Genomic DNA, 24,903 nt, shown 5'->3' on the forward strand with positions numbered 1-24,903 from the left:
GGGATGATCCCTGAGCATGAGCCTGTGCTCTCTGCAGCAGTTGTGGCCAAAAGTGATCCGGGAGAGGTTGCTGGGAGAAGGACAAAGAAATTCTGATCCCTCCAGGTGGCAATCTGAGATGTAAGAGCTCACAGAGATGAGGATGGCAGACAAATTGTGTTTGGAAAGAGCCAGAAGGGTTAAATTAGTGCCTGCATTTTATCCCTGGGGATGGGAGCTGCTGGACCAACTGTTCTGCCCAAATTAGCCCCGAGCCTGGCAGCCTGGTGTGCATCTCAGTGACTAATTAAAGTGCCTCTTGGATCTTAATTGCTGTCATCTCCCACGTGTTCCTGGCACTTGCTGGTGTACACAGTAATTTCCTTTCTGTGCCAGCCCAGAGCCCAGGGGGTTCCCTGGAGCCTGGGCTGAGGCAGCTGGGGCGGCACAGGAGCATCCCCAGGGGTGTTTGTTGGCCCTGCAGTGTGGCAGGGTCTGGAGCAGGGGGTCAGGGTCCCCAGGGCCTCGAGGTGGCCTAAGGGACACCTCTGAGAGGCCCTGGGTGTGTTGTGACTTGGGGGAAAGCTCAGCTTTGAGCCAGGCTCAGTGAGGACAGAGATGGGTGTCATGGTCCCTGTCTCTTATTGAAAACTGCTGCAACCTAGTCCAGGTAAAGCATTTTAGGATCTGTGGAGGCCCTCAGGTCTTGAGCCATGGTGAGTTGGGACAGCACAAGAGAGGATTGAGGTGCACAAAACTCCTCAGCCTTGAGGAATTTGTGCCAGGGAGCCCTCAGGTGCCCTTGCCTTTGCTGAACAGCCCAGTATTCCAACTCTCATTTCAACCAGTTTTTTTCTTTTAACTTGTACTAATTTCATTTGTTTTGTAGCACATTTAAAATCTTGTTTTCAAAATGTGGTTTGTCTTTTTAAAGCTTTCAGCTCTGCTTGTTTGTATGTTTTAATTTTTGTTTCCCCTTTTTTTTTTTTGGCATTTGTTTTATTTTCCATCACTCTCCTGGATCCCCCAATATTGACCCTGTGACTGTGACCTTTCAACCTACATCCCTACAATGGTTTCCTCCCTTCTGTGACCTCTTTTGGGGCTTGGTGCTTCTCCACATAGTAGTTTAAGACTAGCCAAAAATGCAAAGCAAGGCTTGAATAACTCTCCTCCAGTGAAAGAGCTGAAAGAACCCTCTGCAGTTGATGCCTTCCGATCCCGCAGCATCAGTGTGTCTGAACATGTGGTCCGCAGGTAGAGGCACTTTGGATGGGGACAATCCAAGAGCAGCTGGGCCCTTGGAGGTTTTGCTGCAAGGGTGGGTGGAGGCAGGGTGGATTTGCATGTGGGATGCTTGCATGACTTGGTTATCCCATCAAAAACCAGCCTCAGGCACGGGCGAGGGTTTTGGGAAAGCATCCCGAGGCTTCCCAAGGCCACGTCACACCCTGGGTGTCTGTGCTCACCTTGCCACGTTCTCTGGTGCTTGAGCAATCAAGGATTCTATTTTCAAAGTAAAGGTAGTGAAGGGGGAAAAAAAAACTCCGAACAAACCCACACACAGAAAAAGGAAAAAGGTTGCATTCTGCACAAGTGAGAATCCTGGGTACAGCTCACTAAAACTTGAGCCTCTCAAGCAGGGGTTTGATTCAGGAGAGGCTTTGGAAGCTCTGCAAAGTCATGGAGAGCCCTCCTTCCAGTCTAGTTCTGGCCTCAGTTTAGGATTTGTTCTTCTGAAGGAGCTGGTGTAGTGTCCTGGTCTCAAGAATGATGCCATGAAAAACCTGGATTTGTCTTTCCAGAGAGCAGTGAGGGTTGTGCTCAGCCCATATGAATTGTTGCTTTCACAACTAAGGAAAACAAGATTTGATTTCAGAGATTGATTTGATTGACTGACAGGTTTTGATGGCAAGCATTGATCTGCTCCAATGAAAGATGTGAAATAATTGATACCAGTTTTTAAAACATATTTCTAGATCACTTCCCTTGAGTGTTAAACTGCTGAACCTGAAGATTTGTGCCTTAACCTGTAAGATAGCTGTCAGTGGAACTTAATTTGTTGGGTTTTTTTTAATTTTTGGCTCTATGTGGTGTCTGGGGGAGAGAGGCTGAAGTGACTGAATTGCAATTATGGTTCTGACACTTCATGTTATGGGAGAAATCCTTCCCTGGCAGGGTGGGCAGGCCCTGGCACAGGGTGCCCAGGGCAGCTGGGGCTGCCCCTGCATCCCTGGCAGTGCCCAAGGCCAGGCTGGACAGGGCTGGAGCAGCCTGGGACAGTGGAAGGTGTCCCTGCCATGGCAGGGGTGGCACTGGATGGGCTTTGAGGTCCCTTTGAACCCAAACCCTTCCAGGATTCTCTGATTTCCCCATTAATCATGAGGCAATTTTCTTCTCTTGCTTTTATATGTAAAGGGTAGCAACGAAAAGTTCAGATAATTGCCCTTAATGAAGCCAAAGAAGTTGTTGCCACATGATAACAATTTTGGCTGTGCCTCAGCTTAGTTTGTATTACAATGACATAAGGAATTGTCTTTATAGAATATTGCAGTCCAGCCTAAAACAGAAATGCTTTTAAACTGCTTTGCTGATTTGGCTGATTTGAAGGCAGACCTTCTCTCTCTTCTTGTGCCAATTTCCTGTTCAGAGTGCAATGTTTTTTCCTATTTCAAGTTAAATTAGGTTTTACGTAGCTATTGAATTTGGAGGGGAAAAAAACCAATATACGGAAGAGATGCAACAGAGAAAACAGCAAACCACAGGATTGGAAAGTGAGGTGTGGATGCCCCAGTTTCTGGCTCATGGGCAACCTGCTGCCTGGGAAGCTGGTGCTGGTCATGGGATGCTTGCCCTCAGCATAGATTAGGAGCTCAAAGCTGCCACTCTCTCCTTGCTTGGTGCACTTGCCCATGGGCCACCAACGTCAGAGAGTGCTGCTGGCCTGGCCAGCTGGCACTGGAGGCTTTCCAGAGAAAATCCACTTCCTGCAAGGACAGCCTGGGAAGCACAGCACGAGGCTGATCCCAAAATCTGTTTCCCAAGGCCTGGGTGTGCTGGCTGGCACGTGCATGCACAGCAGGGGCTGCATCCCACCGCCTGTGGGGACGGGGACGTGGTGCCGTCTCATCGGGCACCTGGGGACTTTCTCTTCCAGCCGCATCCAAACGTCCATCACCAGCTCCAGCCTGGGCTCTGCAGATGAAAACTCCATGGCTCAGGCTGATGACAACTTGAAAAACCTGCACCTGGAGCTGACAGAGACCTGCCTGGACATGATGGCTCGATACGTCTTCTCCAACTTCACCGCTGTGCCCAAGAGGTCAGTCAGGGACACACGGGTGGCATTCAGGTTCATGTTCCACTTCATTGGTGGGAAAATGTTGGGATTCTGGCAGGCTCGGGCTCTGAAGCCTTTCCTCACTGATAAAATCTTGGCTAAAAAGGAGGAGATGAGGGAAGACTGGAGATGGGAAGGCTGTGGTGAGGTCTCAGAGCCCCTTCCTGGGCCTGAAGGGGCTCCAAGAGAGCTGGAGAGGGACTGGGGACAAGGCATGGAGGGACAGGACACAGGGAATGGCTCCCACTGCCAGAGGGCAGGGATAGGTGGGATACTGGGAGGGATTTTTTTTCCTGTGAGGGTGATGAGACCCTGGAATGGATTTCCCAGAGGATGCCCCATCCTTGGAAGTGTACCAGGCCAGTTGAATGGGGCTTGGAGCAGCCTGGGATGGTGGAAGGTGTCCCTGCCATGGCAGGGGGTGGCACTGGATGGACTTTAGGGTTCCTCCCAGCCCAAACCATTCTATGGTTCTGTCAAATCCACTGGAGAGAAGCAACCTTTGCTTCAGCCAGGACCTGTCTGGAGGAGATGCCCTGAAGGTGTGGGAGCAGGGCTTTGCTCCATGTCCTTGCAGGATAATGCCAGTGTGCTGCAGCAGCTCATCCATCATCCTGATGGGTAACAGGGATGTGGGCAGCCAAGGGGGGTGGCACAAATGCTGTGTACAGAAGGAAGAGCAGGCAGCACCTCCTTTATGGTTAATGGCATCAGCTCTGTTCTCTGCCTCCTGAGGAATCTTCATCCCAATTGTGTTCCCAGGTCTCCCGTGGGGGAGTTTCTGCTGGCTGGAGGAAGGACCAAGACCTGGCTGGTTGGTAACAAGCTGGTGACCATCACTACAAGTGTTGGAACAGGGACAAGGTCCCTGCTTGGCCTGGACTCTGGAGAATTCCAGAGCACCCCAGAATCAAGGTAGGTGTTGCTCCTGTTTCTGGAAATCTCCACCTGACAAAGTCACCTAAACCACTGCTACATCTTTGTAGTTCTTCCTCTTGGCGTAAGAGGAATGTTTTATTTGTCCAGCATGGATGAATCCTCCTTCAACATCACCAGTATCTCCTTTCCTGCAGCTCAGACCCTGTTTTGCAAGTGAGACAGACCAAGGAAGCTCCAGCCAAGCTGGAATCCCAGCCTGGGCAGCAGGTTTGCAGGAGCTCCCGCAACAGAGTCCGATCCATGTCGGGTGAGTTCTCATCCTGGGCTCTCCCTGCCACAGCTTGAAGGTCTAGGTGCCTCCTGTGTCTGAGCTAATCAGAGATCTGGAGCTCTCTGGTGTTTAATGAGGGGCAGGTAGCAGGAGCTGTTTGCTTTAGGTGTGGTGGGGCTTCTCCCGCCTCCCTCTCTTTGCAGGAGAGCTTTGGTGATCACATAAACTGCTTTATAAAGAACACATGGAACATCAAATCCTCTTTGTGGTTTAGCTCCAGCTGGCAGCTAAGCCCCACCCAGGTGCTCACTTTGTCCCTACAGGGAGATGGAGGAGAGAGTTGGAAGGGGAAAAGTAAGAAAATGTGTGGATTGAGAGAAGAGCAAGTTTAATAATTAAAATGAAATAATAGTAATAATAATAATTGTAATGACAAGGGAAATAAAACCAGTATATTGTGTATGCAGCTGGTAGAAGAGGTTAAAAGCCTCATTCCTGAGATGTTTTTGGGGCTAACTAAGCGTGTCTCTCCCTTGGACTGTTTCTGTCCTTCCAGGTGGTCATGCCTTACGTGTTGGTGCCTTAGACAGCTCCGCCTCCCATTTTCCCAGTGGCTCAACTTCCCAAGGGACACAGGGCCCTCCTGCTGCTGCAGCCCGCCCAGAGAAGACCAGTCCTGCTCCACAGACAGCCCTGCAGAAGGAAAAGGCCAACTTGGCTGCCTATGTGCCACTGCTGACCCAGGGCTGGGCAGAGATCCTGGTGCGCAGGCCCACAGGTGGGTACCTGAGTGTGGGTGGATCCTGGGGAGAGACCAGAGCCTGGGGGAAGGAGAAAAATCCATATTTAGTTGTAAATGAATCTGTCTGTGGCTTACTGTCTTTTGAAACTGTAGAACTGCGGGATGGGTTGGGATGGAAGGGATCCTAAAGCCCATCCAGTGCCACCCCTGCCATGGCAGGGACACCTCCCACTGTCCCAGGCTGCTCCAACCCTGTGCAGCCTGGCCTGGGCACTGCCAGGCATCCAGGGGCAGCCACAAGTCTGGGCAGCTCAGTTGTGTTTGCTCTTAGGGAAGGATTAACAACCTGTTCAAGGTCAAAATGCTTGAACACCAACGTGTTCCACAAGATTAACAGGAATTATCTGCTTCAACCGAAAGCTTTTTCATGAGAAAATAACTGACCTGGTGTTAATTAGGACACCTGAGTGTTTTGGATGGCTTTGGGAACCTGCTGTAGCAGTGAGTTACCAGGGGTGGGTTTTGAGGAGCTTGGGGTGAAGTGCAGAGCACTGGGAGTAGCAAATTAATTGAGTCATTCTGCTGAAGAGCCCAGAACTTGCTCTGTTTGGATTTTTTACCTGCAAATTCCAGAACAATGTGAGCATTTCCAACAGGAGCTGTAACCTGTGGGAGGGCTGGCAGTACTGACCACTTCCCCCCTTGTGTGGTGCAGGCAACACGAGCTGGCTGATGAGCCTGGAGAACCCGCTGAGCCCCTTCTCCTCAGACATCAACAACATGCCCCTGCAGGAGCTCTCCAACGCCCTGATGGCTGCAGAACGCTTCAAGGAGCACCGGGAGACGGCCCTGTACAAATCCCTGTCCGTGCCCTCCTCCAGCCTGGCCACGGGCACGGCCAAGCCCTCGCTGCTGCAGCGCTCCAACACAGGTGGGGGCTGCTGGCAGGGCGGGACAGCTCCGGGCTCTGCTGGGTCCCTGCAGGGCTGCCAGAGCAGCTGGGAGCGAGGGGGGGGGCCAGCAGTGAGAAAGGGAAGCAGTTCTTGTCCCTAGAGGTGAAAATTTCCCATCCTCCTTGCTTCTGCTGGCGCGTGGGGGAACAGGAGGACGGGGCAGTAACGGAGCTGCTTTGGAGGAGTCGTGTGGTTGCTGCGTTCCCCAAATGAAAATGAACAAAGTCATGGATCCGTTCCCTCTCCCACTCGTTTGGGGCTGATCTGGGCATCCCACTTGTGGATGGATCTTTCCATGCAGTGTTTCCATTTCCATTTGTCTTCAGTTTGGGAGTCTGTGTCAGGCACTCGGAGCTGCAGGTTCCTGGGGCATGGCCTGTCCCAACCCAGCCAGGAGGAGTGGGCTGCCTCTGGCTTTTACAGCAGAATGCAAATCCTCTTGGATTTACCCACCTCTGAAAAAGACTGTTCAGCCTGCAGTTGAACCACTCGAGTTTCATTTGCTGGCTTGATTTTAACACAGTGGCCAAGGATTTTCACTCTATTTAATGTGGTGCTAGTTCCTCTTAAAAAGTTGTTAACGTTGAGAGATTGGTGTTGACCAACAGCTGCAGTTTTTAAAGCTTTCTGCAGTCCCTGCTCAAGCTCTTACCAGTGATATCCCACACTGAGGTTCTGAGCACTGCAGGCACCATCAGAATTGAGCAGTGGTACCAGCAGACCAGGCTTTGCTGGGGAAAATGGGATGGGTTGTCTGGAAATCTGGTAAAAATGCCAGTTTTCAGCTTTGTTCTAAGCAGGGCAGGGTGTGTTTTAGTATTTTAGAACATGTAAACACAAAATTGGAGCCAAAATCAAATTATCACCTCTTACAAACAAACAAATGATTCTCCACAAACACTTTTGTGACTCTAAAAATTTGTGATATGTGGAGCTAAGTGGAGATCTGAACCCATGCCACCTGAATGCCACTCCTGTGCCAGTCTGGGAGTCATTTTGGCCCCATCCTTGTTAACCAGACTTGCTGGGGCTGGCTGGGCAGTGACTGGAAGTTTTGCTGTCCCACTGTCACCATGCCTGTTCTGCCCCTTTAGAGGTTAAACCTCTGTGGGTCTTTACCCAGATTCCTCAGAGTCTTCTGTGGGTTTGAAAGTGACCTTGTGCAGGTCAGGAAAGGCTCAGCCTGGATTCCTGTGTGTGCTGGGATATCAGGAAGGGATTTTCTGTTCCTAAGCCTCACAAAATGCATTCTGCAAAGGGAGCAGTTGGAGCCTGCACTGTTGGATGTGTTTATTCCTCCTTATTTGTGTTGAGACCTTGTGCCCTTAAAGTATCCCTTTGGCATCTGGTGAGCTTATCCCAGCTTGTTCTTTCCTTTGTTTCATTTATTTATTTGTTTGTTTTAAACTAGGCTCTTGGTTACATTTTAAACTCTGTGCTTTTTAATTTTTTTATATTTTTTTCATATAGTCTCTCCTTCCTTTTGATGTAGCTGCTCACTTGATTTCCCTTTGCAGTGGCCTCTTTCTCTTCCATGTACCAGTCCAGTTGTCAAGGGAAGTTGCACAGGAGCATATCCTGGGCAGGTATATTTATATATCTTTAAGGAAAAAACCAACCAAACAGTATTGCCATAGAAGAACACCTCTGATTCATAGAAAATGTATCCCTCATCCCTCATTTTCCCCTTCCATGTCTCCTGTCTGTCCCCAGTCTCATCACTCTCAACAAATGGGATCTTGACTAGCATGAAGAAGTCCAAGCCAGATCCAACATTTGCAAGTGCAGACAGTTCCTCAAAGCAACTTTGCTTTTAGCTGGGGTGGCTTGTGAGTCATGAGGCCAGTGTTAAATGACCTGCCAAAACGTGGCTGGATTAATTAATCCTTCATTTGCAGCTTCATTTTCCAATTGGCTTTGTGTTGTGCCCAGTGGAAAAGCTCCCAGCTGTGAGGAGAGCAGCGTGTGCTGCAGGACAGGCTCCCCTTGGAGCTGCTCAGCCCACAGGGATCTGCCAGAATTGGGCACAGAAAGATAAAAGCAGCTGATAATATGTATATATTTCATATATGGATAACGTTCAGCCAGCATGGAGCCTGGTTAAGTGCTTTTTGAATAAAAAAGAAATATATTTCAGCAGAAAACCTGCTAAATTTTACCTTTTAGAAGCTCTATAATAACGTAAAATCTTTCTCCACTTCAGTGAAATTTATTTCATAATTAAATGAAGTGGAGATCAAATTGCACACCTTATGAGCACAACACCTGCATTGCTTTGATAACCTGCAATGCTTTGTGATTTTAATTAGAGGGTTCAAATGTCTTTCTGCCTCTTTCCTTCACTGGAAAACTCCCAGCAGAGCAGTGGGGTGTTCTGAGCTGCTGCTGGCTGCTGTCAGAGGCCTCTCAAAGCAACACAAAGCTGCTGCAGTTCAATATTTTTTCTGTACTTCCCCCTGTTCCTGTTATTCTCTTCCCACCTAAGGAATAATTAGTGCTTGGGTTGTTTCAAAGCACCAGCAATCTGGGCAGTGGTGTAGGAGGGGAGCTTGGCAGCACTGGGTATCTGCAGGTGTGTTCTGGCTTGGACAGCTAACCAGATCAGCACGTTGTTTTGGTTCCTTTTGGTTTGTTTTGTATTTTTAGAAGGTTTGTGTGTGCAATGCTAACTCTTAATTGCTTCTTTGAAATAACTTTGGTCCTGCGAGCTGAAATCAATCCAGGAAAAGCTGCTTTAGTGATTTTTTTTCTTTGTATACTTTTTTTAAATTTTGCTGATTTTCTTTATATTTTTTGTGTGTGCTAATTTTTGGTTTTATTACTTTCATTGTTATTATTTTGGAAAACAAATCTTGGCCTTTCAGATTGGTCTTCCAGTCCCTTGTGTGCATAATGGGAAGCCTCCTGTTCTCCAGCCTTTTCCTCAGGACAAAAAGCAAGGCCAGGAGGAGCCTTTGGTCAGACTCATCCCTGTGGTCAGTGCCTGGAGCACATCCAAGGTTAAACCCTCCACATAGGCAGGGCTTCCACGGAGCTTTTTTTGTCAGTGTGGTGGTTCCAGTCCCTGTGTGTCTGAGCAGATGCCACCGGTGCCCCTGTCACCCCTGCTCTCGTCCTTCCGCATGTTCAGGGCTGAATTGTTCTGCTTCTCCCGAGGCCTTCTAGGAAAGCTGCCAAACTGCAAGGAAATGGCTCCTAGGAAAATTTCTTATCTCCCTGTAGGCCTCAAGGCTCGGGAGCGTTGCATTTCAGTACAAGAAAAGCTCCCTTTGAGAGCTGATGTCTCCAGTGAGCTTTTATCCTGTACTTTCCTACATCTCTGTAGTTCCTGTCTGTCCTGGTAACCCACGTCCAAGGTCCCGTTTCCTCATCCCGCGCCCTATTGTCCATCAGCAACAAATTGGAAAAAACAGCTGCACTTCTTGGCCCAAGGCAGGCTGTGAGGGAGAGGTGATTTATTCCCTGCAAAAAAGGGCAGCCGGGAGCGAGTCTGACGTGCCAAGAGATGCCAGGGCTCTCACTGGGCATGGCCTTCCGTTGAGATCCCGTAGGGAAAAGGCTGGTGCTTGAGAGGAGAGGAGAGGAGAGATGGGGGCCCGTCCCCGTGTCCCTCTCCTCAGCCGCCGTGCCCATGTCTCCCTAGAATCGGCCGTGGTGCTGGAGGAGGGCAGCCCGGGCGACATGGAGCTCAGGGAGGCCGAGTCCCCCGCCGAGTCCCCCGAGAGCGAGGACGCGGAGACCTCGTGTTCCGAGCACGTGCTGAGCGAGGAGAGGTTTGGAAAAGCCCAGGACTCGTACAGCAGGGTAAGGACAGGCCCAGGGTGAGACAGCCGGGGGGGGATTGGCCATGAACTCCCTCATGGCACCCTCAGAAACTGATCGCTGATGGCACTGGGGGCGTTCGGGGGAAAATCCTCGTTTATCGGGGACCTCGATCCACCTTTCCTTGGAAGTGCTGGGGTGCCTTGAGCCTTGCTGTTGTCAGCTTTTATTCTGGCTGTCAGGAAAAGGAAGGAATCGTTCCCCGGCAGGGTGGGCAGGCCCTGGCACAGGGTGCCCAGAGCAGCTGTGCCTGCCATGGATCCCTGGCAGTGCCCGAGGCCAGGTTGGACACTGGGGCTTGGAGCAGCCATGGTGTGAAAAACGCCAATCACTTGTTTTTAAAATTTTCAAAGTTTAATAGTAATAAAATGGTTATAAAAATAGTAATACAATTAGAGTAATAATAATTTGGACAATTTGAATTAGGACGATATGAGACAATAGAGACAAAGAGTTACAGACAATCTGGGTACCTTTTTCTGGGCAGCGCAAGCCTGAAAAAGGACCAACGTTAACAGAGGATTAACCCTTAAAAACAACAGCCTGTTGCATATTCATACACCTCATACATGATGCGTAAATTCCATTCAAACACAGGATTCTGTGTTTGGTCAGTGTCAACTTCTTCCTCTGAATCTCAACAGCGCCTTCGGGGAGGGAAGAAGTTCATTTCTTCTGACAAGAGGGCAATAAATTCTTTTTCTCTGAAAGATTCAGGTGTCCTGTGGCTGCTATTTCGCTGCCAAGTCCTTTCTTTAAAAAAAGTATCCTACATAGCATAGGTTCTATTTTAACATTTTTTTATAACCCAAACCTATATTTAACACACTACTTAAGAGAATCAATACAGCATTACTTTCTAACACAACACATATAATATTCATTTTAATATTTTGCGAAAAGCCAATCATAAAATACGCATTTTTCAAACATGGCATGAGCATTCAGGTCTATCCCAACCCAAACCATTCCGGGGTTCTCTGATTCCATGAAAACTGTTAAAACTGTAAATGTTTTCTCTCTCTCTCTCTTTTTTTTTTCTTTTTTTTTTTCCCAGTCCTCCTCCACGTCCAGCCAGGAGGAGAAGTCGCTGAGGTCGGAGGAGCTGTCGGAGGGCGGGATCCCCATCGGGCGGGAGGAGGGCCGGGCGCTGGAGGAGCTCTCCTTCCAGCCCTCACAGCCCCTCAGCAAGTCCAGCTCCTCGCCGGAGCTGCAGACGCTGCAGGAGGTGCTCAAGGACGCCAACGGGCGGGAGGTGCCGCGGGGGCTGAGCACGGAAGTGAAATCCAAATCCCAGTCGGGGAACCTGGAAGGGGAAGGGCTGGGCGGCTGGCTGGGCCGCGGGGAGGACGGCAGGGCCGCCGGGCAGGGCGCCGCCGCCGCGGCTGGCACCTCGCCCCGCTCGCCCTCGGGCCACCGCCCGCGGGGCTACACCATCTCCGACTCTGCCCCGTCCAGGAGGGGCAAGAGGATCGACAGAGACGCCTTCAAGGGCAGGGCAGCAGCGTCCAACACGGAGAAAGTCCCTGGGATAAACCCCAGGTGGGTGCAGAGCCCCTGAGCTGCTCCATCAGGGCTCATTTGTGATGGGGGGGGGAGGCTGCACACCATCCCATTAAAAACTTAATTATGCAAATTATCACCTCTTACAAACAAACAAATGATTCTCCATAAACACTTTTGTGACTCTAAAAGTTTGTGGTATATGGAGCTAAGTGGAGAGCTGTACCCGTGCCACCTGAATGCCCCTCCTGTGCCAGTCTGAATAAAGCTCCCGCTTTATTCAGGAGCTGATAGAGACCTGTTGAGCACACTACCATGGAATGAATTTAGGGATTAGGAGACAGAACTCCCAAATGGTCAAAGAAATAGATGGGTAGTTTCCTCCTGTACTTAATGTACTTAATTTAGGGGCTGTGGTTTGACCACAGGTTACCCAGAGTTAATTTTGCTGTGAATGGGGTGGATTGCTAGTTTTGCATTTTGAGAAATAGAATGTGCAAAATCCTAAGAAGAAGGAAAAGAAGGGTTGTAATAGAACCTTGGGTATTGTTAGCTGTCCAAAATTGCATGATGAGACAATTTTCATCTGATTGAGGGCAGGTAAAATGCAAATGTCTGCACAATCATGTGTCTGAGAGCCTAGAAGTGTCCCCAGAGCTGTGGAGGGCATTCCTGCTCCTCCATTCCCTGCCTTTGAACAGGGAATTTGTGTGGCTGCTGCTGTTTGACATAGCATTGTTCTTCTGACAGGGGTCTGTTGCAAACTGCAAGTGGTCCAGGCACTCAGAGCGTCTCTAAAAGATGAATAATATCCTGTTAGCGTTTTAATTCCTCCCATTTTTCTGCTGTACATAACGGCTCTTACCTCCAACAGATCAAAACTGACTTAATTTTTATGGTAACAGACTTTTCCCTCCTTCTCTCCTTCAGCTTTGTGTTTTTACAGTTGTACCACTCCCCTTTCTTTGGTGATGAAAACAACAAACCCCTCTTGTTGCCAAATGAGGTAAGCAAGGAGTTGTACAAATCCTTAATTTTTTTAACCTCATAACTTTCTTGGAATGCAGATGATAATTACAAATACCCAGCTCAGGTGCTGCAGTTTAAAGGTGTTTCCTACCAGCAGTGCCACAGGTGGGAGATCTCTGTGTTGGGGTTGTGGAGGGGATTATTTAAAGCTGGCAGAATGCTGGGATGGTTTGGGTAGGGAGGCACCTCCCAGGCTGCTCAGGTGGGGGTCTCTGTTTGGGTTGCAGACGTTTGAGAGGTCGGTGCAGCTCCTGGATCAGATCCCATCCTATGACACACACAAGATTGCAGTGCTCTACGTTGGGGAGGGCCAGGTGAGTGTGTGCAGGGGCCTGAATCCTTGTGGGGTGTTGGGAACCTCTCCAGCTGTGGGGTTTGCCCTGCTCCTGCAGCAGCCTTCCTTTTCCTTAATTTCCTGTGCTGAAAATCAATGCCTGCTTGAAATCCTTCTGTAAGGGCAATCACCTGATCCCGGGCAGGGGTGTCTGGTGCTGCTGCAGTGCTGCTGGCACTGAGTGTGACACTCCTGGCCATGTCCCATGTCCCAGAGCAACAACGAGATCGCCATCCTGTCCAACGAGCACGGCTCCTACCGCTACACCGAGTTCCTCACGGGCCTGGGCAAGCTCATCGAGCTCAAGGACTGCCAGCCTGACAAGATCTACCTGGGTGGCCTGGACGTGTGTGGGGAGGATGGCCAGTTCACCTACTGCTGGCACGATGACATCATGCAAGGTGAGCTGGAGGGATGGTTTGTGTCTCCTCACCTGCGTCCACACTGTTCCTTCCCAGGGAGGTGGTGAGGGTGTGCTGGGCTCTCATCCCCTCCTGTTCTCTCTGGTAATTCTGCAAGCCATGTGAGAAAGCTCAGGCCAAAACATACCTGCCTTACTTAACAAAAAAAGAAAAAAAATCCCATCAGTTTTATAATGCTCTGCTCTGTAAAGCAGTGAAAAGATCTGCTCTGTAAATTTGTGAAATTATCAGCTCTTTAAAGGCAGGCAGGGTTTGGTTTGCAGATTTAGCTGCTGTAAAAGCTCACTGAGGGTGGTGTCAGTGCTGCTGTGTTTCTCTGAAGAGCAGCTCAGAGCAGGGGGTGTCACTGCTGTGGCCATGGCTCGTGTCACTGCAGTGTCACCCAGCTCCTGCAGCACCAAGCAGTGCAGAAATCATCCAGGGTCCAGCAGGATATGGTGAAACTCCTAAATTTTTCTGCACAGCTCTGTGCTCATCACATGGAGTCCAGTTCCACCTGGGGCTCTGCAGAGCTCAGTTAGGGCTAGTCCTGGTTTAAGCTCTTTTGCCTCTTTCCTCCCTAACCCAGGGTCTCCTCTCTGTGCTGCTGTAGTCCTTCCCACTGGCTGCTTCACCCCTTGCTCCAGAGAGTCCTGGAGCATCCAGTGGGAATGGATTCAGCTGTCACAAATGGGGACAAACCTATAGAGAGAGCACAGTTTGTATTTTTATTACTGGCATGTGAGCATTGCTGCTTTCCCAGCCCAGCCTAAGGATCTGTGTGTTCCCTCTCCAGCCATTTTCCACATTGCTACTCTGATGCCCACAAAGGATTTGGATAAATACCGCTGTGACAAGAAGAGGCACCTGGGGAATGATTTTGTTTCCATTGTTTACAATGATTCTGGAGAGGATTTCAAACTGGGCACAATAAAGGTAGGGGATTTTCCTCGTGGGTGTGTTACAGCAGGAGCACAGGCTTGTAACCCTCATGTGTGGGTGTTACCCTGAAAGCTGTGTGGGGGTTATAGGGGGAGCTGTTGGCTGTGGTGGGTTCACTGCTGTGTGCTTCTGGCATTCTCAGACTATGATGCTGCCAGGGAAATGTTTCTGACTGGTTCATTGGCTTCTCCTCAGGGGCAGTTCAATTTTGTGCATGTGATCATCACCCCTCTGGACTACGACTGTAACCTGGTGACGCTGCAGTGCCGGAAAGGTGGGAATGGATTCCTCAGCCTTTGCTGTGCTGGGGGTTTGTGCTTCCAAAGTTAAAACTTCCAGGAGAAACTCTCTGGAACCAGTTTGCCCAGTTAGATCTGGGTTTGCCCTGCTCGTGTACCTTCTCTGGATTGCTCATGCTGTGTTCAAGCTCAGGACCCAGTGCCAGCAGCAGAGTAGATCCCTCCCTGCAGCAGCTGCTTGGGAATGCTGGAGGACATTGGGGTTCAGCAGTGCTGGTGCAGGTGCTTTACCAAAGGTGTTTCTGGCTCACACTTGGTTCATGTGAGAGCCCAGCAAGCTCTCCCCAAACCTTTATGGAGCAGCCAGAATTTGAGAGCCAGTTACGTTAAACTGCAGAGCAGGTTCTGTTAAAGCAGGAGCTGGGGAACCTGTGGGGACTTGATACAATTCCTCAGGTTTATTTGACTTAGATATTTAGTTCCTAGCAACCTTTGGCTTCTTAACTGTCTTATGAGAATTTTTTTCTTATTCCTTTAAACTGAAGACATGGAGGGTCTGGTGGACACGAGTGTTGCCAAGATCATCTCTGACAAGAACCTGCCCTTCGTGGCCCGTCAGATGGCCCTGCATGCCAACGTGAGTACCCCCAGCTCCCTGAGCTTCCAGCTGCTGCCTTGGCCCATCACCAGCTTCCAAAGAAACAGGCTGGGCCTGCTAAAGCAAAGGAGCAACTTTTCTACTTGACCTTGAAGCCAGAGTTGGCACCTGAGCAGTCCTAACTCGGAGCTGGATTGCAGTTGCTGTCAAACTGCTCTGAAAATTTGATGGATTTTATTGTTGTGGTTACGTTAATGTGGCTCCTCTCTTTCCCTGCTTCTCCCCACCCTTCCCAACCCAGATGGCTTCCCAGGTCCACCACAGCAGATCCAACCCCACGGACACCTACCCGTCCAAATGGATCGCGAGGCTGCGCCACATCAAGAGGCTGCGGCACCGGGTGAGTGCAGCTGCTCTGAGGGGTGGGACTGGGCTTCACTGAGACTCTGCCTGCAGCTGAGGCAGGTGACAGCAGCTGTCAGCACTGGCTGAGAGAGAGGAGGGCTGTGTGTACAGAGCTTAGACTCCAGCTGGTCATGGAATCACGGAGTTTGGGTTGGAAGGGACCTTAAGGATCATCCAGTTCAAGTGTGGCAGTGTCAAACCATTCCACTGGCAGTAAGGGCTTTGGGAAGCTTAATCCTGGAATCCCAGAATCACTGATATTGGAAAAGCCCTCCAAACCCATTGAGTCCCAGCTGTGTCTGATGCCCACCTTGTCCCCAGCCTGGAGATTGCCACCTCCAGGAATTCCTTGGGCACCTCCAGGGATGGGGACTCCAAACCTCCCTGGGCAGCTCCTTCCAGTGCCTGACCACCCTTTCCATGGGAAATTCCTGCTGCTGTCCCATACCTGGACACAGAGTGGCACTGTCACAGTGTCCTGGTAACCTGCCCTGCCCAGATAGAGATTTGGAAGAATTTTGGAGAGAACGGAGCTCACCTGCTCTCTGTTGCCTTTCAGCTCCGTGAAGAGACACAGTACCAGAGCCCTGGCCTTCCCCTGCAGCTGCACCCCTCTGCCCCCACAAAGCCCCCTCCCCAGATCCCCCAGGACCCCCCTCCCAGCTACGAGACGGGGCAGAGGAAGAGGCTGATCTCCTCTGTGGATGACTTCACCGAGTTCGTGTAAGGCCGGGCTCGGGGTGTCCCTGCAGGGACACTGAGGCCATTGTGTTCCCTGCCTGCTGATCCCTGCACCTGCATGGACACAGGGATTGGGAGGCGCAGCCTGGCTGCTCCTTGCATGTGGACTTGGCACTGGACCTGCCAGGAGCTTTGGGTGCCCCTGAGGATGACACTGGATTCCCAGCAGAAGCTCCCAGAGGACCAACCCACTGTGTTTGGTTTGATTTGAGCTGTTTCAAAGCTTCTCTGTTGGGAACTTCCCTGCAGAACCTTTCTTTGGACTCCTTCCACACCAGCTCCTGGTGGAAGCAGACAAAGGATGATACTCTGCAAATCCTCATGTGAAGGTACAGGAATTGAGGGATTTTTGAGGACTGTTGGGAATGAAATATGAAGTATTGAAAATCCAGTTGCTATTTCTGAGCACCCCAGAATCCCAGCTCCTCCCTGAGCATCAGGGCTGTCAGCACTTGGACTCTTCAGGCTCTGACTCATTCTGCTGCCAGCTCTGGAAAGAGTTAATTTGCATTCTCCCTTGCCCAGAATGCTGTTTAAGTTCCCAAGATTTCTCTTCATTTTGGCCATCTGCAGACTTTCCCTGGTTGCAGGAATGCTGGGGTGTCTCACCCTTCCCCATGCACCTGGTAAATCCCTTTTTGACTGCTGACAAGTCTTGGGGCATCATCTCCCCACGAGTTTTGCTTATTCCCTGACAGGGAGGCTCTCAGGGGAGACTGAAGCAGTTCAGTTGGAGCTTCCAGGCGGGTGGGCACAGCTGGAATGGGACTTGCAGCCTGTCCTGAGGCAAGGAGGGCACCAGACACTACACTACCCAACTGGGAGGCACCTCATAAGCTGGACTATACTGTGAGAACTTCATCTCCTGCTTGGCCCGTGAGGGGGAAGCGTGGCTGTGGGAATGGCTGCCAGCAGGGAGATGAAGACAAGTGCAATGTGCACAATGTGGGACTGTGAAGGGACAGGTGAGGGGACAGAGGGACAGCCCTCACCTGTGCAGGTGTGTGGGAGCACCAAGTGTCTGTTGTGTTCGAGTGTTTATGAGTCATACAGGAAATAAAATATTTGTCTGATCAGCATGGTCTCGATGTCCTGGAAAGTTCCATATAAATCCTTCCTCCTATCCTGGTTTAGTTTCCCAACCTGGTTTGCTCCCAGTGCTGGACACACGGATTCCTGGCTGTGTTCCAGTCCTGGACTGGGATATTCCCTCTGTACTGGGGAGGGGACTTTGTCACCTTTGTCCTTGTGCCACCCCCAGTGACAACAGGTGAGCTCATTCATTAACACCAGCCCTGATAGGCTGGAGGATTTTAGGAAGTGTCCTGTGCTGTGCAGGAGACCTTAATTAAAATTATAGCTGCAGAGAGAATGAGGGTGGGGTGGAGAGGAGGAGTTCGATCAGGACAAAAGCACCTGAGCCAGGTTTTAGCAGTCAAGTGTTTATTTGACTTTGTCGCTTTGTAAGAAACATCCCCACAGTTACAAAATACACCATTTTTGTTTGCAATGAAATGCTGACCAGACAGGAACTGTTGGCATTTTGGTCACAATCATTGTTCTTTAAAAAAAACCAAAAATTAGAAAAAAATAAGGCACTTAGAGAAGTCCCTCCCTCTCCCTTGGAACAAATGGATGGGGGTCTCATTTTTCATTTAAGCAGCTTGATCCTGATACATCACTGTGAGATTCAAGGCAATAAATAAGACACCATCTCTCAGTGACTACAGACACAAAAATATACATTCAGGGGGATTGATGGGCTTCGAGTCAAGTTCATTGCTGTGAGGGTGTAACTCCATGACTGAATCGCCTTAGCTGGGACATGGAGGGGACCCTGGGACGCTGCTGAGCTGGCACAGAAGCTGCTGGAGGAGAGCTGAGAGTGCTGGAAGCTGTGGGTGCTGCCCGCCACGCAGGGCTGGGCTTTTCGAGGGACTGTGGGGGCAGAGCTGCTCCCCGTACTTCAGGGAAGTAGGGCATTGTCTGATCCCATTCCTGCTCCTCTGGCATCGGGAGGAGCACTTGGGAACGTCACACACACCGAGTCACAGCCACACACACACACACACACACAGGGCAAGGAACAGGCACTTGGGAACAAAATCCACATGGATTTGGGGAGCATCTTTGTTCCAGCTGCCCCTTAGCTTAGGAAGGGCTGCTCAGAAGCATTTGGGGCCTTGCTGGCCCCTCCTTCCCTCCTACTCCCAACCTCTCCTAGTGAGGATACTCGAGCTGAGAACTGACCATCAGGAACTGAACTTTTTGGCTCTTCAAGAGACTTCCAAGACCTGCTTGGTTTATTTGGGACCTTTCAATCACTGAGTATTCCCACAGAGCCCTTGGGATGGCTGGATCTACACCCCTGGTGCTCCACACAGGTGAGACGGGTTGTGCCAGGGCAGGGGTGTGAGGAAAGGAGCTTTGGAGCTGGAGGGACTCCAGCCCTGGGGCCATCCCAGCTCTCTGGGACACCTCCCCACTGCTCCTCTTACTGCCTTGCTTTGGGAACATGCCACTGTCCCTGTCACCAAAAAGGTGTCACGGACATGTGCCAGAGCTGAGCCTGGTGCTGCGCTGCCTGGGAAGTTAAAGGAACAAAAAATCCAAGGCAATAATAGTTGTCTGTCTCTGGCTTGAAAACCAGGGTTTTTTGTGAGCACAAAGCTGACCAGCACCTGGTCCCAGCCCTGGGCTCAGCCTCCAGCTGTTGGTTCTGCCTGCTGCAGACACCTCCCTGTCCCACTCCTGCCCTCTGGGCCCCTCTCTGCCCTCTCCCCCCCTGTCCTGGTTACCAGGATTGCATTTCTCCCCTCTGCACTGCACTTCTCTGTGCCCTCTGCTCTTCCAACACCTCCATGCTGACCAAGCACCACCTCACTTGTCCTCTCCTGCCTCATCCCTCTGCAACCTTTCCACAGCATCTGTCCTGCACAGCACCTGAGCTTTCCAAAGGTAACTCAGACCTGTCCCAAAGGCACCCCAGAGCAGCCAGCGTCCCCCTGCAGCCACCCTGACTCACATGGCCAGGGGAGCACACGGATGCTGGAATGGAATCTTCTCAAGTATCCAACACAGCTGGGGGCTGGAGGGGAGGCTCAGGAGGGCATGGAGCAGTGGAAGTGCTCTAGGAGCCCCCTCTCTCCACCTGGAAAAGTCTCCCTGCCTGGGAAGGGTCCAGGCCCACCAGCACCAGAGGCAGCTGAACCCAAGGCCCCTGCCCTGCAGCTCTGCCCCCTCATCCTTCCCTTCCACCCTCTCACCTGTCCAAAGCATGGAGCAGGTTCTGGAACACGCAGAGGAGCCCACTGGGGGCTCTTCCCCATCCACCTGAGGCCACTGCCCCGAGCCAGCCCAGGAGAGCACACGCAGCACACACACACAGACACCCAATCCTTATATACACGGGACATTCCCAGGAAGAAGCACTTAATACATCCTTTAAATAACTCTGACAATAGTGTTCTGTCTCCTATCTACATGTTTCAAACACGGTACCGATGCTATGAAAATATAGCAAACATACAAAAATATATACATTTAAAAACCAAACAAACCCCATATAAATTACTTACAATAGCCATAAGGTGAAATGGGGCTGAGGAGGGGAAGGCAGCCCCTGGGGGGGCTTCAGGCACCCCCAGGCTGTGATCTGGGGAGCCCCATGGCACAGGCCAGCTGTAGCCCAGCAGCTGTAGCCCAGCACATGGTGAATCCCAGCTGGCAGGGCTGGAGGGACCCCAAAAAAGCTCCCTCAGGGCTTCACCTGCCTCCTTTGTGCTCAGGGAAGGTGCTGGCACTGCTGCCCGAGCTGGGGCTGCGCTCCCCTCCTCCCTGCCCATTTCAGTTTATGATTTAAACAAACAAAATACTGCTTTTGTGATATATTATCCCATTCTTAGCTCGCACGTGTCACTGGTAGCTGAGGAAAGCCTTGTTTAAAGTGCTGGGCAGTACATAGGAACAAGTAAACCAAAAAAAAAAATACATATACTTAGGGCAATACATTCCTTGGGTTAGAGAAGCCAAGCAGCCAGCGGCGCCTGCACCCCGGGGCCACGGCGGGGGGACAGGGCAGGTGGGGACCGCAGTGACACCAGCACGTTGGGAACCCCACGCTGGGAGGTTGGGAACCCCACGCTGGGAGGTGGCTGAGGCAGCCCAGGGCTCTCTCGTCCCCAGCTCGCTGCAATGTCCTTTGTTTTAAATATTGGATTTCTTTAAATACAAATAATAGTACCAATTTCTGGAGGATAAAAGTAGCCAATACTGGAAATTAACTGCTCTGGGTGTAGATAGCATTTCTCTATATATCTATTTATGCTTAAAAAACAAGGTGGGTTAAATACCTTCTTGAAAGCTGTCGCTTTCCTCCACAGTGCGTCTGGTCGACAAAAATCCAAGACTTGGTTCAAACCTTCAAGGCCTGGGGCTCTCCTTTCCCTTTCCCACCCGGCACAGCCAGCAGGGAAGGGGGAGAGCTTTGTCCCGTCCCCCTGTGCCCACCCCAGTCCCACCTGTGGCCGGTTGCAGCCGGGGCCATTGAACACCCTGTGAGCCAGCAGGGATCTCCTGCACCTGCTCACGCCCTGGGGAAAGGCTCGGCCTTCTCCCCGTCCATCTCTACCCCTGGAACGCTCCCTGGGGCCGCTCCCGGAGGGCCGGTGGCCGTGCCCGCGGCGTGGCCGGAGCCCCCTGTGCCCGGCCGGCCCAGCCGCCGCGGCAGCTCCGGGCGGGCACAGCCCACCCAACAAAGCCCTGCCAGGGCATCGCTCCCGCACCCCGTTACTTCACCGTGGGGTGCACCCGGTTCTTGGCCCGCAGGGGCCGTTTCCTCCTGGCCGTGCAGGGCTTGCCCGCCGTGCCCGCGGCCGCGCTGACCCCGCGGCTGGCCCGCAGCAGCCGCCCGGGCACGGGCACGGGCACGGCCCCGGCACAGCGCGGCGACAGCGGCTCCGTGTCCGGTGCCTCCGGGGACGGGCCCTGCTCCGGGCCTCCCTCGGGCCCGCAGTGCCTCCTGCGGGCGCGGCGGCTGCGGGAGAACTCGAGCAGGTGCTCGATGCGGGACACGTCCTCCGTCACCTGGTTGACGCGGTCGAACTGCGCCAGCAGCATCTCGAAGAGCGACAGGAGCCGCTGGATGTCGGCGTCCACCTCCAGGCTGTCGCGGGCGCTCAGCACCAGGCTCAGCCCGTCCAGCTGGCTGGAGGACGTGGAGGTCCTGGAGCTGTCGGAGGCGGCGCTGGGAGTGGGGCCACGGAAGGACTTGGAGTCACTGGAGTCTCGCGAGGGCAGCGGCTCCATCCCCTCGAACCTCACCTTGTGCCGGAACTGGAGGGGAAGAGGAGAAAGGGGCAGCGTTAGGGCAGGAGCTGGGAAGGGGGAACACCCCAAACAGCTCCAGGGCTGCTCCCAGCCATTCCTCGTGTGACAGGCAGGGGCTGGATCCCAGATAAAGCCACATGGGGCTGTGGGGCTGAGAATGGGCAGCTGATGCCTGTACACTTCCCCATCTCTCATGGGCCCCCGGGCTGGCCACTGCTCCTACCCTTGCCTGTCAGAGAAACCCAGCTGCAGGAAGGAGCCAGAGGCAGGGAAAGGCTAAGGACGGTGGGTGCTGCTCTGTGCCACCATGCCCCTTCTCCACAGAGCCCCCAGGCAGGCCTCACCTCCTTGGCTTTGCTGAAGCCCATCCACATCTTGAGCCTGCGCACGAAGAGCTCGACCATCTCGTAGTCCTGGGGCTCGAAGGCGGGCCGGTAGAGCTCGAAGTGCATCTCGCGGTAGCTGTGGATCAGCACCACCGCCAGCAGCCGCAGCACGATCCACGCCTCCAGCACCACGTAGGAGGTGCAGAAGAGGCAGTAGAGCCCCGAGGCCTCGGGCAGGCAGGGCCGCAGGCTGGCGCTGCCCCGCAGCAGGGCCAGCAGCAGCAGGAGGCTGCTGCCCACGCTGCGGAAGGACTCGGAGGAGGAGGAGAAGAGCTGCGGAGGGACAGAGGAGATGTGTGAGAAGGGAGCAGAGCAAGGTGTTCCCCTGACCCTCAATATCCCCCCCAACATGGGCCCTAAGGGGTGCCCCACAAATGGGCTGGGGCAGGGACAGCCCCCGGCCAAAGGTGCTGGCAGCAGGATGGGCACAGAGTGACCAGGGGACCCAGGGGCTTTGCTCATGTCATGCCAGGGCGAGGGAAAAGGGGCAGCAGGACCACAGCAGCCCCTCTGTGAGGGAGGGGAACAGGGGTGCTTACCAGGAAGCCGAGCTGGGCGTAGGCCAGGAGGAGGAGGGCGAAGGCCACCCCTGCAGCCATCAGCTCCTTCAGGGACTTCTGGAAGGTCTTCCCAAACACTGACCACTGCCGGACAAAGCGCAGCTGCTGGGCAGCCTGGGAGGGGAGAGGAGGGACTTATGGACACACCCCAGCCCAGGAAGGGTGAGAAACACCTGAGAAACCCAAACCCCAGCAGAGCACAAACACCCCAGCCTGCAGGTTCCTTGCAGACAGAACCATCTGACTGCATTCCCCAAGGGAACTGAGGGTCCAGAGGCCTCAGAGACCTCAAAGTACCCAGCACAGACACAGGTGGCCTCCCTGCCACCCCCTCCCCTGGCAGGGCTGTGCAGGGGTGACAAACACAGCAGGGCCAAAGCAGCCAGCAGCCACGTGCAGCTCCCCCAGCCCTCTGTACCTGCACGGTCAGGAGGAAGAGGAGGAACGCGGCCAGGCTGCTGAAGACAGAGCTGAGGAAGGCCACCTGGTAGAAGTTGGTGAAGCCCCTGCGGTTGCTGAGGTACCTGAGCCACTGCTGGTCAGCCAGGGTGGCCTGGCTGAGGTGCACCAGCACCGTGCACGTGGTGAGCAGGATGAAAAGCCACTGGCTGTAGTTGCCCCACAGGGTGAAGTAGGCTCTGCCTTCCTTCTTGATGGCCAGACACTCTGACACCACGAAGTAAACCACAAACAGCATGAGGAACACCTGGGGGAGGAACAGAGAGGTCACCAGGAGAGGTGATGGAGACATTACCAGGAGAGGAGGAGTGGAGAAGGTACCAGGAGATGAGAGGACAAGCCCTGACTGCTCTGCTGCACCCAGGACAGCAAAATCTCCCCAAACCAGGCCAAGTTCCACCACTGCACACCTGGAGCACCCCCTGCCTTCTGCCCTGCCCTCCTCGCTCATCCAGCACCCCAATCCCTGCTGAAGGCCCCCAGTGCCCACACCCAGTGCCCCTGTGGCAGGGTGGCAGCGCCCAGGGGATGAGGGCTCTGCTGACACCCACCCAGGCAGGGTGACAGATGTGGGGACAGGCAGAGCAGCTCGAGTCCACAGTGCCCAGGCTGGGTGAGGGTCCCCAGAGCCCCCAGCAGAGGGCAGGGGGTGCAGGGGAGGCCCCACACTGACCATCATGAGCAGCTGCAGGGTGACCCCCGCGCTGAGGCGCAGCAGGGGGAAGGGGCTGACGGTGACAGCGGCGATGGCCTGGCCAGCCCCAGGGAACTCCAGGCGCAGCGTCAGGGCCACGTGCAGGTCCACGCTGGGGTTGTACTGCAGCAGCTCCACAAACACTGCCCGGCTCCTGCAGGGGGACAGCAGCAGCTCAGGGGCCACTCTCGGGGGGGACACGGGTCCTGTGGCCCGGTGACACTCCAGCAGCACTGCTGAGGAGCCCAGGGGGCAGCAGCACACTCCCACTCCCCCTGCCCTGCCTCACTCACATGTTGTCGATCCACGTGTGCTGCTGCAGGAACTCCAGCTGAGCCCGGCTCTCCTCCAGGGAAGGGCCCAGCTCCTGCACGTAGCCACTGCTGTCGTAGAAGGAGATGTAGCCCCAGTACCAGATCCTGCAGAGGAAGAGGAGCCGTGGGTGAGGCTGAAGGACACTGGGTGCTCTCCTGCGTGGCAGGCCAGGATCTGGTGTGCGGATGCAGACCCTGCCCCTCAGGATTTATTTCACAGGACAGATTACAGGGGTGCATTGATCCACCTCCCAACCTCAGAGCAGCCCCAAGCCCTGTTGTGGCTCACACTTGCATGGAGATGATGCCTCTGGGGACAAACCAGAGAAGAAACCAAGTGTGATTTATGTCCTGCCCAGGGTGCAGGACAACCTGCTGTCACCCCTTGAGCGGAAATCTGGGCTGCTGGGTTCCCCTGCCCTGTCTGTGCCCTGGAAGGAGCAGAGCTGATGCCCCTGTCCCTGGGCCCCCAGAACAGCACAACGCTGCTGCTCAGGCCATTCAGAATTTCCATGTCCATCCCCCCTTTGCCAGGCTCAGGGGCTGAGGTGAGGGCTGGGAACAGCCCAGGGCATTGTAAAGACCTTGGAGAGGTGTGTAAGGGTCCCTGGAGGAGGAGCAGGGCAGGGAGCAGGGCAGGGAGCAGGCAGGGCAGCCCTTACCCTGCCAGGTCGGGTGCTGAGTGCGCCCACGCCGCCGTCCCGTTCCCGGCTGGGCTCTCCCAGCCCACTCCATAGTCAGCAGTGGCAAAGCTGTGCTGGTCAGTGCAGCTCCTCTGGGCACTGCCCATGCCCTGCAGGATGTCCTGGGCACTCTGCTGGCACTCAGCTGCAATGAGACCACCCTGTGAGCCCAGCACAGCCAGCACGGGGCTCACCTTCCCTCCCAACCCCTCCAAACCCATTCCCACCAGTGCACCAGGGTGAGGGAATGGGCATGCACAGGTCAGGGATTCAGGAAAAGATGGATATTAATAATAAAAAT

The 24,903-nt window shown here is 53.2% G+C and overlaps 2 protein-coding genes across 4 annotated transcripts in view; one reads left to right on the forward strand and one right to left on the reverse strand.

Moving 5' to 3' along the window:
* TSC2 (TSC complex subunit 2) overlaps positions 1–17,254 on the forward strand; it is a 34,377-nt gene extending 17,123 nt beyond the window's left edge. The window contains exons 26-42 of one of the 3 annotated variants that reach the window (XM_066561228.1): positions 1,105–1,236; positions 3,137–3,301; positions 4,082–4,234; positions 4,393–4,505; positions 5,026–5,247; positions 5,927–6,142; positions 7,682–7,750; positions 9,808–9,968; positions 11,044–11,528; positions 12,420–12,495; positions 12,746–12,832; positions 13,067–13,253; positions 14,050–14,189; positions 14,391–14,469; positions 14,980–15,071; positions 15,334–15,432; positions 15,997–17,254. In XM_066561228.1, the coding sequence (XP_066417325.1) occupies positions 1,105–1,236; positions 3,137–3,301; positions 4,082–4,234; positions 4,393–4,505; positions 5,026–5,247; positions 5,927–6,142; positions 7,682–7,750; positions 9,808–9,968; positions 11,044–11,528; positions 12,420–12,495; positions 12,746–12,832; positions 13,067–13,253; positions 14,050–14,189; positions 14,391–14,469; positions 14,980–15,071; positions 15,334–15,432; positions 15,997–16,164 (2,644 nt within the window). In that variant the 3' untranslated portion in view covers positions 16,165–17,254. The remainder of the gene's footprint in view (positions 1–1,104; positions 1,237–3,136; positions 3,302–4,081; positions 4,235–4,392; positions 4,506–5,025; positions 5,248–5,926; positions 6,143–7,681; positions 7,751–9,807; positions 9,969–11,043; positions 11,529–12,419; positions 12,496–12,745; positions 12,833–13,066; positions 13,254–14,049; positions 14,190–14,390; positions 14,470–14,979; positions 15,072–15,333; positions 15,433–15,996) is intronic. The other 2 variants (XM_066561226.1, XM_066561227.1) reach the window with 2 other exon arrangements.
* A 350-nt stretch (positions 17,255–17,604) lies between these two features.
* Positions 17,605–24,903, reverse strand: part of PKD1 (polycystin 1, transient receptor potential channel interacting) — an 83,523-nt gene continuing 76,224 nt past the window's right edge. Inside the window, exons 40-46 of the mRNA XM_066560600.1 lie at positions 24,582–24,747; positions 23,899–24,024; positions 23,585–23,759; positions 22,871–23,158; positions 22,432–22,566; positions 21,851–22,165; positions 17,605–21,512 (exon numbers count right to left, since the gene is read on the reverse strand). Of these exons, the coding sequence (XP_066416697.1) occupies positions 20,967–21,512; positions 21,851–22,165; positions 22,432–22,566; positions 22,871–23,158; positions 23,585–23,759; positions 23,899–24,024; positions 24,582–24,747 (1,751 nt within the window). The 3' untranslated portion in view covers positions 17,605–20,966. The remainder of the gene's footprint in view (positions 21,513–21,850; positions 22,166–22,431; positions 22,567–22,870; positions 23,159–23,584; positions 23,760–23,898; positions 24,025–24,581; positions 24,748–24,903) is intronic.

This window comes from Molothrus aeneus, chromosome 16 (assembly GCF_037042795.1).
Source record: "Molothrus aeneus isolate 106 chromosome 16, BPBGC_Maene_1.0, whole genome shotgun sequence".
Taxonomy (NCBI): Eukaryota; Metazoa; Chordata; class Aves; order Passeriformes; family Icteridae; genus Molothrus; species Molothrus aeneus.